Raw genomic sequence first — 14,306 nt, 5'->3', positions numbered from 1 at the left:
CATCAGTGATCCACTCTCAAACCTGGTCGTGTTTCAACTTTCGAATCGGCTCTGCCCGTAATTGCGCGGCACACATTCAAGATCCAAGCGAGTGGGTTATCGATAGGAGAATTATCAAGACAACGCCGACCGTCCAATTTTAAGGGTTTTGCTGTCCGAATCGTGCTCAGCACTGGCTAGCCTTGTTTGATACATCCTAGGAGCTGCGCCTGTCTTCTATCGTACGGCTGGATTTCATTGAGAAAGGGAGTCTATCACTATGGACGGAGGTGGTCCTCCGACGGCGCTGTCTCACCGGTTCACTCTCGAACTCGAATTCGTGCTATGCCTGTCAAATCCGCTGTACCTCCAATATCTGGCCTTGAATTTTCCCCATCTACTCAACAAGCCGGCAACGTCACAAAACCCGACTGAGGCCGACAATTCGGACGCAGCGCGATTCGCGAGGTACCTCAAGTATCTCTACAATTATTGGCGAACGCCGGAGTATGCCAAGTATCTCACTCACCCAGGAGCCACGCTTCGGAATCTCGAATTGCTCCAGCAAGAGCAGTTTCGGAAGGACATCATACGGCCGGATGTCATCGCAAAACTCTTCGAAACAGATGTCGCACAGCAGGATGCACCAGACGTGACCGATGAAAAAGATCCGTCTACGCAGCAAGTCTCTGGAGATGCTGGACATTAGCATCAAATTAGACCGAGCTTTCGGCCGCACGGAAAGCCATCAATGCTTAGAGAAGATCACGAATCAATGTTCTTATCCCAACCAGGACAACTTTCTGCAGTGAATACGAAATGTTTAGTTTTTCCCCTGCTACGCATGCCGCCACAGTTCGAAACGAGGTCCAAAATAGGAAAGAGGACCTGTTTGTCGTCACTGCGTCGGACAGGAGGCCAAGACGTCGGCTACCGCAACATTATGCGCACTGTGTCTGAACTATCGCATTGATGGGGCGTTACCTCAAGGATGGGACAAAAAAGGTTCGCCAGTAACACTACCCATCTCCAAAAACGGGTATTAGCAACATACAGTCAGTCTGCCTTGATATGTCAGCTCGGTGCTTCGAAAGGATCATGAAAGTGCTTAAGATTACTATCAAAGATGGATGGCAACAACATATGAACAGCTACTGAGGGTTTGAAAAGAGATATATTCGGGCGTCCCTCCGTCCCTGTCCTGCGCTTCGTTGTTCCACATCTTCTATACTATCTTCACGATCGCCAACATGACAGGCTACGGAACGCTCAAGGTCGTCTCAACGGGGCCCGTGATTCGGGCTGTCTTCGACAATCCTCCCATCAATATTCTCGATCATAAAGTCTTCTCCGATCTACATGACTTCTTGACTGGCCTCAAGAAAGACCCAAACCCGCCAAAGGTTGTCATTTTTTCTTCGGCCAACCCAAAGTTCTTCTTTGCGCATTATGACCTTCATATTCTGAGCGCTTCGTCTCCCCCAGCGCCGCCTCAAGACCCTCAACAGATTGCGAACAGCTTTGTCGACAGTGCTCGCATGATGTCGACTATGGGCGTGGTGTTCATTGCGGAGATATCGGGACAATCTCTGGGTGCGGGTAATGAAATACTCCTTCAAATGGACATGCGATTTGCCGCTCCTGGAACGAAGCTCGGCAGTCTCGAGATAGGGTTGGGCTTGCTTCATGCTGGTGGAGGCAGCCAATATCTCACAAAACTTATTGGGCGTGCACGGGCACTGGAATATCTTCTCTCTGCAAACACGGTGGACGCGGAGACAGCTGAGCGCATCGGCTGGGTGAACAAAGCATTTCCCTCCGTCAACGAGATGACAGCCTACGTCGACAAACTTGCGCATCGCATTGCTACCTTCCCATCGGCGGCGATTGCAGCCACAAAGGACTCGGTAAATGAGCAAGCACCGTTGTTCGAGGCAGTCGACCGAGACCTTGAGAGGATTACAGCCCTTGCCCAGACTCCTGAAGCACAGATGGCCTTAACCAAGTTCTTGGAGAATGGAAACGATCAGCAGGGCGGAGCTTGGGAAGACGGTCTCAATGACAATTTGCTCAAACTGTGGCAGTGATACGCGATATGTAGCCTGGATGATAGCTAAAAGCCAAAACTAAGACTACTACGACGATTGACAAAACAATAGATGATTTTACGTATGCTCAGCGTAATAAAGCACACGTGAACAGGATCGACATTGGTCGACATGCAAGGTACCGGCTGAGCCTGCAGATACGCATTGAGAATACGAGAAATACGACAATTGCGAGGATTATTTGAGATTCCTGTCGGGAAGAGTGAGAGCCGCGGTACGCCACTCTGGAACCTTGGAAGGATTCTGCGCCTCCCTGATACGCATGGGTGACGCACTGTTCCCCTCTGTTTCAACATCTTTCCAGGTTGTTTTATGTACCGAGTCGCTCATACAGAATGTACAAATAGCAGCACGAGACTCTCTACCTTTGCGCTCCAGCAAGATCTTTGTTTTGCCATCAAGATTCTGCGACCATAGTCAGAAGAACCCGGATTTCCTCCTCTCGGCAAGCCGTGGCCGGGACCTCAATCGGTCGCTCTGCAGTATTATTGCCTGAACTCTTCGTCAGTCTCAGACCATACAGCCAACTTGCCGAAGCCTTCCTAGGACAAAGACCCGCGCGAAACACAATTCAATCGGAGACCATTCTCTACCTAGTACGCTTGTATATCGGATTTCAGCAACAGCGCAAGAAGGAGCAAAAGCAGAAGCAAGAAGTCGGAGAAAACAGTTGGTCACAAGGAAAGGTGGTGAAAGATATCTCGAGAGCGATCTCAGCTTCAAGGCCTCCAGTCAGGCACACCTTGTGCCTGCAGTTTACGGGCGCCATGGTTTCCACGAGGCACCATCCCGAGCCATTGCTCGAACCTGCAACACCCTTCCCTCCACATTCCGATGACACCACCTCGTCTACCGCTTCCCTAATGACCCGATCGAACAGGTCCGCTAATGCAGAATTATCATCTTCATCGACCCACCATTATTCGCATACGGCACCCCCCTTGCTGTTGATCTGGCTGTTCGTTTCCCTTCCCCTGGTGGTATGGGATACAGGTTATATCGCACTCCGTCCACTTTCGATGCCGGGCGGAAAATATCACTCGCCCATCTGGTCACCGTACGCGCTGTATGGTATGGTGGATTACATTTATGGATGGCCCGCGTGGGACGGCCGTGTCGGCTTCACAGCGGCACAGGGTTCATTGAATGTCGTCGAGACACTCATGTACGCCTACTACCTGGTCATAATCTTGAGCAACGGTCCAGAGGGTCTCCTGAAATGTCGCACCCTACAGGGATTCTTCCTGGGCGAGAGGAAAAAGTCTGTCAGTGGGCCCGGTGTGGCTACGGCTGTCGTCGTCCTCTTCTCCGCTGCTGTGATGACCCTCAGCAAAACTGTTCTGTACTGTGCGTGGAGTCCATCATCTCCTTTCTTTCCCCATGCTCTGGCAAGAACTCTGGGCACGAAGATATTGATGCTGACAATGGAACCAACCAGGGCTCAACGAATATTTCTCCGATTACGCAAACGTGGGCCACAATTCTTTATTTAACCTTGTTTTCATATGGCTCATCCCCAACGGTCTCTGGCTGATTTTCCCGACCTATATAATATACGTGGTGGGAAAAGACATGGTCGCTGGAATGGAAGGTACTCAAGCAGAAAAGGAAGAGTGATAGAAGGCCAGAGTCGGGGGTTGACAAACAGAGGAGGCAGACTTTACGACTTTGGACGTGGCCAGCTTTGCTCGGTCCCTTGGATTGCCGAAGCCACGAGGGTTCTCAACATGTGCTGGGTAGAGAATCCTGCTGATGCTGGTTCCGACAGCGGAAATTTACAACTTGGGAAATGTTCCCAGGATAGCCAAGACGCCGCGGAATATCGGAATGGGACATGTCTCGTAGCATGGTGGCAGCCGTTTACCGGTCATGTTCGAAAGACATGCGTATGCGTGGAAATGGCAGCTCCCGCGAAGCTTTTCGTGCGACATGCTTGGGTTACAATTATGGATGAGCAAATTTGTTTCTAACGGGAAGCAGGGGACAGCCTGGAGTTTTGGATTTACAAGATTAGTTGCACCATGGTTTGCGCTATTGCAGGAATCGACTGGCATTGAAGCATTGATCACAGTGCATTGTGACTATGAGTACGCCCTTGTACAAGTTGGCGGGGAAGGTGTTTTGTAAGGATGCATTGTGGTATCCAGCCGATCATTTGCCAAATGGTGTAGGAGTCGTTACATAGCAGGTGGACGGAAGGTGAGGCCCGAAGGCGTATGGGCGAAGGCGCTGTGCAGAGAGGAGCATATAATGTGCTTCAACACAGGGTTACAATTGGCACAATTGGCACAATTGGCACAACTGACCAGCTATGGAGAATTGAGGACAGGCCCGATTCCTGCGATGCGTATGTCCGGATGGAATGGCTTCTCCAGAAGAGGCAGCAAATGGGATAAATGTCGGCCAGACAGTGGATGCCTATTTTGCGGGGAGCCAACACGGTCAACGCCATGAATGGAGATGGAGATGGAGATGGAGATGGTGATGGTGATGGTCGTGGTCGTGGTGGTGACACTCGTCCGGGAGCGGAGGATCTGCAACCCGCCGTGGCAGCATCTGCAGCGCATGCAGGTGGCCATCTGATGCATTGAAATTTTCAATCCAGATCAACCAGTTCCCGGCGGCAGCGAGCTTAGCGAGTCACTGCTGGGTGCTAGGTACTCCAGACGGTTGAAGTATAGGCTCCATGCTACCCAGTCGTGCCAGGCTAACACTGACAATTTGCGGGGTATAGCATCATTGACATGCTGGTGACATGCCTTGTCGCGACGCACTCATCCATCCCGCCTCAACCACTCGTCTTGATTTGCTTTGTTGCGTTGCCCTGGCCCGGCCGTGACATGGGAAATGCAACATTGCCCTCTGGTGCCCTGTTCCACATGCCTCTTCAGGCTCCGGCAATGCATCTCTCAAAGTCACAACATCGATCCCCGCCAGGATTTGCCCCCAGGATCGCCAGTTGTGAATTTCGACTGGGTGCATCACAAGGTCTTCCCACCTGCTTCCCACCTGCTGCTACTCGACAAGGCCACTGCTTTGTATGGCAATAATGCACCGTCTTCATGCCTTTCCCTCCTTCCTCATTCATGAGCTCGCCGAGCTCCCCTCCAGCACCGCCAGCATCGCCAGCTCCTTCCTCATTCATGAGCTCCCTCGAGCTCCGCCATCTCTCCATCTCCTCAGCTCGCTGCCCGCCAGCGCCACCATTACTACCACCCAGGGTCCCTTTGGAGCTATGTATCTAGATAGCTGCCTGCGCACGGGAAATGGAACAGAAATATCCTGAATGACATCTACATTGACATGACCCATACCATCTAGAGCTCGGACGCTCATATTCAAATACCCCGAACTTCTTCGATTGTCCACTTCTTATTCACTCTTTCTTTCTGCCACCCGCACCTTGCATTCTCTCCTGCGGTGTGCTCCTCGCCTGAGCCATTCCACCCTTCTGCTGTATCAGGCTTCCGCTTCAAGGTCCTTGGCCATCATTTTGTATCGTCTACTTTGGCTGAGCCCCGGCAAGATCACTTACGGAATTCCTACTGGTTGACGTCAGCACGAGCTTCCGAAAATCAGCCTAATAAGCCTAATAAGCCTCGGGTGCCCCTGGCAAGATGTGGCTTACGGACGCGGCTGTGGCGGCTTTGGCGGCGTTGCCTTATCTGCCCCAGATCCAGGCCAGCGTAAGTGCAAGGTCCATTCCGCCCTTCTGCCCTTTGATGGCCCCAATAAATCCAGCGATCCGCGAACGAATGGATTCTGTTATTCCCCTGCCAGATTGTCAGATTTTAAGTCCCCTGGCACCCATGGATCGCATGGTCTGTCAAACGAAAACTCTCTGTCCCAAACCATGCCAGAATGCTCTCACTTATTTCTGCTCTCCTTTTTGTTAATGCTTCCGTACAACTGTCCGACTACTCACAAGCTGTCTTGAAGCCTGTTGAGGCTGCAGATAATATCCTCAGACGACAAGCTGCTCAACCATATGACGATGACTACACCGGACCGTTCTGGACGTCGGAGCCAAAGTATCCATCCCCGTGGGGTGCTGGCACGGGAGATTGGGCTACAGCCTACGAAAAGGCCCGTGCCTTTGTCAGTGGCTTGACTTTGCTGGAGAAGGTCAACCTCACGACCGGCGTTGGGTAGGTTTCTGCAGCTTGATGTGGGATCCCGAGACTGACTTGTGGCCAAGCTGGGAATCCGATCGATGTGTCGGAAATACTGGCTCCATTCCTCGCCTTGGCTTCGAGCCACTGTGTATGCAGGATGGCCCGCTAGGTATCCGTTTCGGTCAGTATTGAACTTCCCACAGTCCTCAGTGGCCATGGGAATAACCCGAGAACAGCCGATTATGTTTCTGCTTTCCCCGCTGGTCTGAATGTGGCTGCCACATGGAGCCGTGATCTTGCGAGAGCTAGAGGCGAAGCCATGGGAGCCGAGAACAGAGACAAAGGTGTCGATGTACAGCTCGGCCCCGTCTGTGGACCCCTCGGCCGCCAACCTGAAGGTGGTCGAAACTGGGTAAGGAAGTCTCTTGGTGCATCAGAGTCGTCTGCAAGTTGACCAGCCGTAGGAAGGTTTCAGTCCCGAACCGTACCTGACCGGGGCCTTGATCGGCCCTACCATCCAAGGCATTCAAAGCCAAGGCGTCATGGCATGCACGAAGCATTTCATTGGAAACGAACAGGAACACTTCCGCCAGGTTGGGGAATCCATTGGCTACGGCTACAACATCACCAACGCCCTCAGCTCAAATATTGACGACAAGACTATACATGAACTCTACCTTTGGCCTTTTGCGGATGCAGTTCGGGCTGGTACAGCTTCAGGTAGGTCATGAGAGGGTCGCAACGAGAATTTGAGCTAACCTTGTTCTAGTCATGTGCTCTTATCAGCAGGTGAACAACTCTTATGCTTGTTCCAACTCTTACACAATGAATCACCTTCTCAAGGGTGAGCTCGGATTCCAAGGCTTCGTCATGTCAGACTGGCAAGCTCAACATTCCGGAGTTGGCACAGCCTTGGCTGGGCTCGACATGGCGATGCCTGGTGACACACTGTTCAACACCGGATATACCTACTGGGGCACTAATCTAACCATTGCTGTGATCAACGGTACTATTCCTGAATGGCGGCTGGACGACATGGCCACGAGAATTATGGCAGGTTATTACTATGTTGGTCGTGACACCAACAGGGTTCCGACCAACTTCTACGCCTGGGGCCAGGACACATACGGACACGCTTCGGCCGCTGATCTCAATTCCCCTCTTGTCATTGTCAATGAACACCTGAATGTCCAAGACGAGCATCGCAACATCATCAGACAGATCGGCCAGGCGTCGAATGTCCTTCTGAAGAACAACGGCGGTCTCCCACTTACAGGTCAGGAAAAACAGGTTGCCGTGATCGGTTACGATGCTTGTGGCAACCCTTGGGGCCCCAATGGTTGTCCAAACCGTCAATGCAACAATGGAACTCTGGCCATGGCTTACGGTAGCGGCACCTGCGAGTTTCCATATCTGGTGACACCAGAACAGGCTATCCAGCAGTATATCCTTACAAATACCGATTCGGAGGTCTTCACCATTTGTGACAACTACGCAGACTCTCAGATCCAGAGCCTTGCCACCCAAGCAGATGTGGCCATTGTTTTCGCAAATGCCGACTCCGGCGAAGGCTTCATCACTATCGACGGCAATACTGGCGATCGCAATAACTTGTCCCTGTGGGAAGGAGCGGACCGCTTGATCAATAATGTCACCAAGTATAACAACAATACCATCGTGGTCATGCACACCGTGGGCGCTGTCAATGTTTCTGCATGGTATGACAACGAAAATGTCACTGCTATCCTATGGGCTGGCCTCCCCGGCCAAGAGAGCGGTAATGCTCTTGTCGACGTACTCTACGGCCTCATAAACCCTGGTGGAAAACTGCCCTTCAGCATTGCCCGGAACCAGGATGACTATGGCACCGATGTCCTATACGAACCCAACAACGGGCAGTTTGGTGCCCCTCAAGTCCTCTTCTCCGAAGGTGTGTTCATCGATTATCGACACCTCGACGCGGCGGGAATCGAGCCAATCTACGAATTCGGATTCGGCCTCAGTTACACCACTTTTGAATATTCCAATTTGGTCATCACTCCGGGAAATCCAGCACCATATGTCCCCGCCGGTGGATTGACAGGGCCGGCCCCGGTCTTGGGTAATGCATCCACGGATCCGTCCTTGTACCTCTTCCCCAATGCCAGCATCCCTTATCGTTACTACGAATTCATCTACCCGTACCTCAACACCACCGACCTCGACGCTGCGTCGGCTGATCCTGATTATGGCCTTCCAACTGATCAGTATGTCCCGGACGGTGCGACTGATGGCTCACCGCAGCCCGTCCAGCCAGCTGGAGGTGGACTTGGCGGCAACCCTCTCCTTTACGAAGTTGTCGCAACGGTGACGGCAACAATCACCAACACTGGGGATGTTGTCGGTGATGAGGTCGTTCAACTGTACGTTTCGCTTGGGGAGGGAGAACCACCGAAAGTCCTTCGTGGATTCGATCGCCTGACAATTTCACCTGGTGCATCAGCCACGTTTACCGCCGAGCTCACTCGCCGGGATGTGTCCGTCTGGGATACGACGGTTCAGAACTGGGTAGAGGTCAGCAACCCAACCATTTACGTCGGCGCTTCGAGCAGAAACCTCCCGCTATCAGGCACTCTGTCCAGCGGAGCTTCACCGCCGTCGCCAGCTCCAGGTCCCAGTTCAGGAAATTACAGCTCGCCTTCAGTAGGCCCGTCTTCCAGCTATGGTGCGCCTACATATTCCTGGAGCTCAGGTTATGGACAACCCACTGGGCCGCCGGTTTCTCAAATCTCGGACGGACAGCCCCAAGTCATCAGCCAGATTTCGGACGGCCAGCCCCAGTGGAGTGCTCCAGTTACGCAAATCTCGGATGGACAACCTCAGGTTACGACGGCATGACTGACGAAAGAAATTGCGGGGAAATGAGATGCATAATGTGATGTATGGGTCTGTTCAGTAAAGGTCAACTAAGACCTGATCTGGCGCTTGAGATTGAAGGCCTTCAGCATGAGCCCGCACAGACAGATGGAGCAGCTACAGAGGAGCTGGGACGCATACAGCTGAGCATGCCTGGCAGGTACAGCACTAATGGAGATAAAAGCAATCGTTGCACATAGATGAATATTGAATATGATGAAACTTATTCACGAACACGAGAGCGACGAGCCCCAAGAGTTCAGTCTCTGTGGGTCTCATGAAAAAGTCATGGCGTCATGGCCTTTTTTTGGTTGTTATCCGTACCAAGCACGATAATCACCTACGCGACCAAGTGTCTGGCACATGAACCCCCTCCTTGACACTGTTTCTCTGTATGGCTCATATCGTCGAGGAACTACACAAGTACATACATACATAGCTGGACGGATTAACTGGATTAGTCCCGCTTTTGAAGGGCTTGTTAACCAGCCTGGTGGCCCCCCAAAAGGCTGGGATTCTGGGATAAGGGGAGTCTAGCCTCGTCTTCTCTTTTTGCTTCTGCTATCGACACCACCAAGTTCTTGGTGTGCTAGTGTTCTGGTGTACTGTCCCCATCTCCTGCCTACCTTTCTTTCTACCTCTCTATCTCTCTCCTCACCAACCAACACAACCATGTCGCCCGCAAGATTCAAGAAGAAGCAACCACCCTCGGGCCCGCGCGTGCTGTACTGGTTCCGGACCGACCTGCGGCTGCACGACTCGCCGGCTCTCACGCACGCGCTGTCCCTCAACCCGTCAACCATCATCCCACTGTGGATGTGGGACCCGCACTACGTGTACCGACAGCGCGGGGCCGCGAACCGGTGGCACTTCCTGGTCGAGTGCATGCGCGACCTCTCGCACAGCTTGACGCAGCTGAACAGCCGGCAGAAACTGTTCGTCGTCCGTGCCGCGCGCGGTCCTGCCGAGACTATGGCGTTGATGCTGCGCCGGTGGAAGGTCGACGTGTTGGTGTTTGAGAAGGATACCGACGCCTACGCGCGCGTCAGGGACCAAGAGGTCGTGCGGGTCGCGGGGGATCAGGGTGTCAAGGTCGTGAGCGTGAGTGGACGGACGTTGTTTGATTCGGACGAGGTGGTGCAGATGAATGGTGGGAAGCCAACCATGTCCATGGCCCAGCTGGTCAAGGCCGTCGCGAAAATCAACCACGGTGTGCCCCAAAGGCCGCTGGAGAGGCCGACCAGCTTTCCGGACCCTTTGGGTGAGAGCGAGATGGACTTGTCGGGTCTGGAGCAGGAAGTTTCCGGGGATGGAGAGCGGCCAACGACGAATCAAGCGCACACCAAATGGCCAGGTGTCGACGGGATGGATTACAATGCTGTCCAAAGAACGCTGGGTGGCAACAAGGACACGCAATTCGCTGCAGGTCTCATGGGTCCAGACAGCGACTTCTCGGTCCCGACCCTGGAGGAGATGGGTATCGACCCGTCCTGCGTGACGTCTCCACACAGCGGCGGCGAAACCGCCGGCCTGGCGCTTCTGGCGCGCCATGTGGCGGATGAGGAATACATCTCGACGTTCGAGAAGCCGGCCACGGCGCCGACGGCCTTCGAACCCGCCGCCACGACGTTGCTGAGTCCGCACATGCATTTCGGGAGTGTCTCGTGTCGTAAATTCTGGTGGGACGTCGAGGCCGTGCTGGAGAAGAGGCGCAGACAGAAAAAGCACGTCAGCGATCATCCCGTCAACATCCCCGGCCAACTGCTCTTTCGCGACATGTATTTCGCCGCGCACGCGCAGATTGGCGTGGCATTTGGACAGACGGTGGGCAACCCCGTCGCGAGATTCATCCCCTGGCATTTGCAGTCGAGATACTCGACCGATAAAGAAGGCGGAAAGCCCGTCAGCGACGGCACATACATGGTCGATAACCCGCAAGCTGAAGAATACTTTCAGCGGTGGAAGCACGGCCGGACGGGATTCCCCTGGATCGACGCCCTGATGCGCCAGCTCAAGCACGAAGGTTGGATCCACCACCTCGGCCGTCACGCCGTGGCGTGCTTCCTGACCCGGGGCGGGTGTTACGTGTCGTGGGAGAGGGGCGCGGAGGTCTTTGAGGAGTGGCTCGTCGACCACGAAGTCGCGTGCAATGCCGGGAATTGGATGTGGTTGTCCTGCACGGCGTTTTTCAGCCAGTTCTTCCGGTGCTATTCGCCCGTCAGTTTCCCCAAGAAGTGGGATCCTGAAGGAGCTTTTGTGAGGAGATATGTCCCCGAGCTGGAGAGATTTGATAAGAAGTTTATCTATGAGCCGCACAAGGCGCCGATTGCGGATCAGAAGAGCTGGGGGTGTTTGATCAAGGGTGATGGGACTGGAAAGGGAGAGGAGGGAGAGTATAAGGTATATCCGAAGCCGATGTTTGACTTCAATGAGAGGAGAAGGTTTTGCCTCGATCGCATGAAGGAGGCTTACGACGTGGGTTTGTTTGGTGATGATGAGAGGGTGATCAGTGGCGAGTGGAAGAAGCTGTTTGACTTTGACGATTCAGGCGCCGTGGCGAGGGAGGAGGCGAATGGACAAATCTCGAGCGGTGGAAAGCGGGCGAGAGAAGAGGACGGTGACGACCTCAACCTCGACCTCGACGGCGATGGTGGCGATGGTGACGACAGGCGACAGGAGGGCGACATAAACGAGGACGCTGGGGACGGGGGTCGCGGTGGCCTTCGCGACAGGAGGAAGGCGGTAAAGCGAGGCAATGAGAAGGAAAGCGGGAAACAAGGTAAGAAGCAGCGTACTCTAGACAGGATGGTGAGTCGAAAGAAGCTGTAGCAGGGGAAACTTTGTGATGCTGGGGATACTTCTCGAGCATGGGTCGTGGCTACTTGTCACCGGTCTTGGTCAGTCGACAAGCAATGATGAAGATCAAGCATTGTAGAACATCGGTGAAGCCCCTTAAGATTGACGTGGTATAATTACCCGGCTCCCCGAATGGCCTTCTGGTCACTGACCTTCCTGGACTCTCATCAGGAACAAGTTCCTCGAGCTGTGTCTGTGCAACAACATTCCGCCTTGCAGGGAAAACGGATCAAAGCGACATGGGCCCGTGTCTCCTCCCCAATTTCATCAGATGTGACAGTGTCCCAACCCCTCCTACAAGCTCGGACGAGCAGCGTCTGGGGTCTTGACGGAGATCTTGTGGAAGTTGATCAACACCGCCGACCAGCCCGTGGGCCGACCATCCACGACATTCAACGCGCGGCGGAGGGTGGGGAAAAGGATCCCACCGACCTTCTTCTCGTCGTAGACGTAGTGTGCCATGGGGCCCGAATCCCCGACGACGTCGACCGTGTAGTCGAGCCGTCGTAGCCGATAGGAGCGGGGGTCAAAGTAGAACTTCTGCACCCTGCAGTGGGTGGCGAAGTCAGCCGGATGCGTCACCTCCAGAACGCGCCAGGTCTCGTCGCCGCCGCCGGCCTCTGTTGTGTGATGATAATCGTCAAGCTCCCGAGTCAATATTCCCGGCCAGGTAAAGTAGAAGGGCGTCACGATGTAGTTCCACAGTGCATAGCCCGTGAAATACAGCAGATCCAGATCATCCCAGGGCGTGGTCAGGACGTGGCCTGCAAAGTGTTTGTATGGGTCACTGCGCGAGAGGATCACACTGCCGTTTGGCCGCTCGACTGACAGGTGCTTGGGCGTCCAGATCCAGCGCAGGTGCGGCTCGTCCAGGTGAGCTCCAAAGTTGTAGAAGACGGCCCTCGGCTTGTGCACGTCCACATAGGCGGTCATCAGGCGACGGTTCGGGTAGCCCTTCTTTGCCCAGAACGCCCCGGATACATCGGCGACGACTTCAACCCATTCGATCTGGTTGAAGTGGTCGAGGCCTCCGGCAGCGTCAAGCACCGCGTTCAACAAGTTCGGCCTGTAGAGGAGTCAATTGGAGTTCAACCTCGTCTCAGGAAGGGAAAGGTATACACCTTTGGAGCTGCGACTGGGCCATTGGGAAGAGAGGAATAGGCAGGGAAACAAACGCAGTGGGTTTTCAGTGCGTGTCTCTGCTAGGGTTGGCTTGTCTTGGGGACACCATATGTATATCATGTTGGCTTGTGGTGGAATGGAACAACGGATTACTCGATCATGGTTTCCCCCGTCTGGGCTTAGCCAATTGAGCATGTCGGAGTGTGAGCGAACAGACAGCGGTATTCTGGGTCGAGACCAGTGGGGAGAAAGCTCTACAGGCTTGACAGGGCCACGGTTTCTTACCTGGTTTCAAGCGGCGTGGCCTTTGCATCGTTCGAGATGGTCAATACTAATCGCGAAGCGACCCTTTTAGGACAATGCGCGGGGCGCCTCGGGCGACAAGCAGTTGCAAAACGAGTATCGCTCGGTCATGTGTTCTGGATTTGTGACGCCACTGGTGTTTGTACCGATGTAGCTGTTTACTCAACAGGGACGAGTCCAAAACGGCTGATATTCTCCACTCTGTGGGAAAGCCGTACCTGCCGGTGGCCCACATATTTCATCGTAACGACATGTGGCATAGGCCAACGTCAGGAAGCAAGGTATCGGAAGCGAAACTCTTGGGCCAGAACGATCCCTTGTGGTGGAGGTGGAGAAGTCTATCTTACCTCGTCGAGCAGCCATGTGATACCCTTGGTGTTTGAAGCCTTGTCCCTGGAAGGTGCCTGCTATTTTTGATGGGTTGTTCTTCGCCTGTTCTCTCTATCGTTTGGGCGTATCACAGTAGATTGACCTATTCCTTTCGCCAGAGACTGTACACCCAGGATGGGATGGAGCAGATACTTAGCTACCTGGTAGATAGTTGTGAAGCGCTGGCGGTGCGGCGACGTCATGACTCGATGTAAGACAAAATCAAAAGAAGTGAACGTCAATACTTGGGCCTTTCCGTCCAAACCGTGCCCAGCCTTGCACGGTCCAAGTTGAGCTGGAAAGATGGCGCAATGGAGGCCCCAAGCTCAATCCGCCAGCGGTTGTTGTCTCTTAACCGAAGAGCCAGAGACACCGTGGGCGTAGTTGATTCGCCGCCGGTCACTTGGTACCTGAGGATGATTGATATGTATGCAAACCAAATAACACAAAGGTTACATCTCGCAGGCTGCTGAGACTCGCAACTTTACAAACGTCTACCGAGCTAACCCACCAAAAAGGCAAAGGCAGCCGGTGTTCATGGAGCCGTTATCGTCAGTGA

At 53.7% G+C, this 14,306-nt stretch overlaps 5 protein-coding genes across 5 annotated transcripts; 4 read left to right on the top strand and 1 right to left on the bottom strand.

The window, feature by feature from the left end:
* Positions 1 to 259: 259 nt before the first annotated feature.
* Positions 260 to 688, top strand: Z520_02940 (uncharacterized protein; the record flags this gene model as incomplete). The annotated part of the gene is made up of 1 exon (XM_016773453.1): positions 260 to 688. The coding sequence occupies one exon, from the start codon at positions 260 to 262 to the stop codon at positions 686 to 688; it is 429 nt and encodes a 142-aa protein (XP_016635510.1).
* A 541-nt stretch (positions 689 to 1,229) lies between these two features.
* On the top strand, positions 1,230 to 3,704 carry Z520_02939 (uncharacterized protein; the record flags this gene model as incomplete). The annotated part of the gene is made up of 3 exons (XM_016773452.1): positions 1,230 to 1,886; positions 2,843 to 3,434; positions 3,526 to 3,704. 3 exons carry the CDS (start codon positions 1,230 to 1,232, stop codon positions 3,702 to 3,704), a joined length of 1,428 nt encoding a protein of 475 aa, XP_016635509.1.
* A 2,244-nt stretch (positions 3,705 to 5,948) lies between these two features.
* Z520_02938 (uncharacterized protein) lies at positions 5,949 to 9,079 on the top strand (the record flags this gene model as incomplete). The annotated part of the gene is made up of 5 exons (XM_016773451.1): positions 5,949 to 6,235; positions 6,286 to 6,383; positions 6,439 to 6,614; positions 6,667 to 6,922; positions 6,972 to 9,079. 5 exons carry the CDS (start codon positions 5,949 to 5,951, stop codon positions 9,077 to 9,079), a joined length of 2,925 nt encoding a protein of 974 aa, XP_016635508.1.
* A 690-nt stretch (positions 9,080 to 9,769) lies between these two features.
* Z520_02937 (uncharacterized protein) lies at positions 9,770 to 11,926 on the top strand (the record flags this gene model as incomplete). Its single annotated transcript, XM_016773450.1, has 1 exon — positions 9,770 to 11,926. One exon carries the CDS (start codon positions 9,770 to 9,772, stop codon positions 11,924 to 11,926), a length of 2,157 nt encoding a protein of 718 aa, XP_016635507.1.
* Positions 11,927 to 12,247: 321 nt separating this feature from the next.
* Positions 12,248 to 13,097, bottom strand: Z520_02936 (uncharacterized protein; the record flags this gene model as incomplete). Its single annotated transcript, XM_016773449.1, has 2 exons — positions 12,248 to 13,019; positions 13,075 to 13,097. 2 exons carry the CDS (start codon positions 13,095 to 13,097, stop codon positions 12,248 to 12,250), a joined length of 795 nt encoding a protein of 264 aa, XP_016635506.1.
* Between the last annotated feature and the right edge of the window lie 1,209 nt (positions 13,098 to 14,306).

The sequence above is a fragment of the Fonsecaea multimorphosa genome, assembly GCF_000836435.1.
Source record: "Fonsecaea multimorphosa CBS 102226 unplaced genomic scaffold supercont1.4, whole genome shotgun sequence".
NCBI lineage: Eukaryota > Fungi > Ascomycota > Eurotiomycetes > Chaetothyriales > Herpotrichiellaceae > Fonsecaea > Fonsecaea multimorphosa.
Note: the sequence above shows the minus strand (reverse complement) of the source record. Positions and strands in the feature narration are given on the sequence as shown.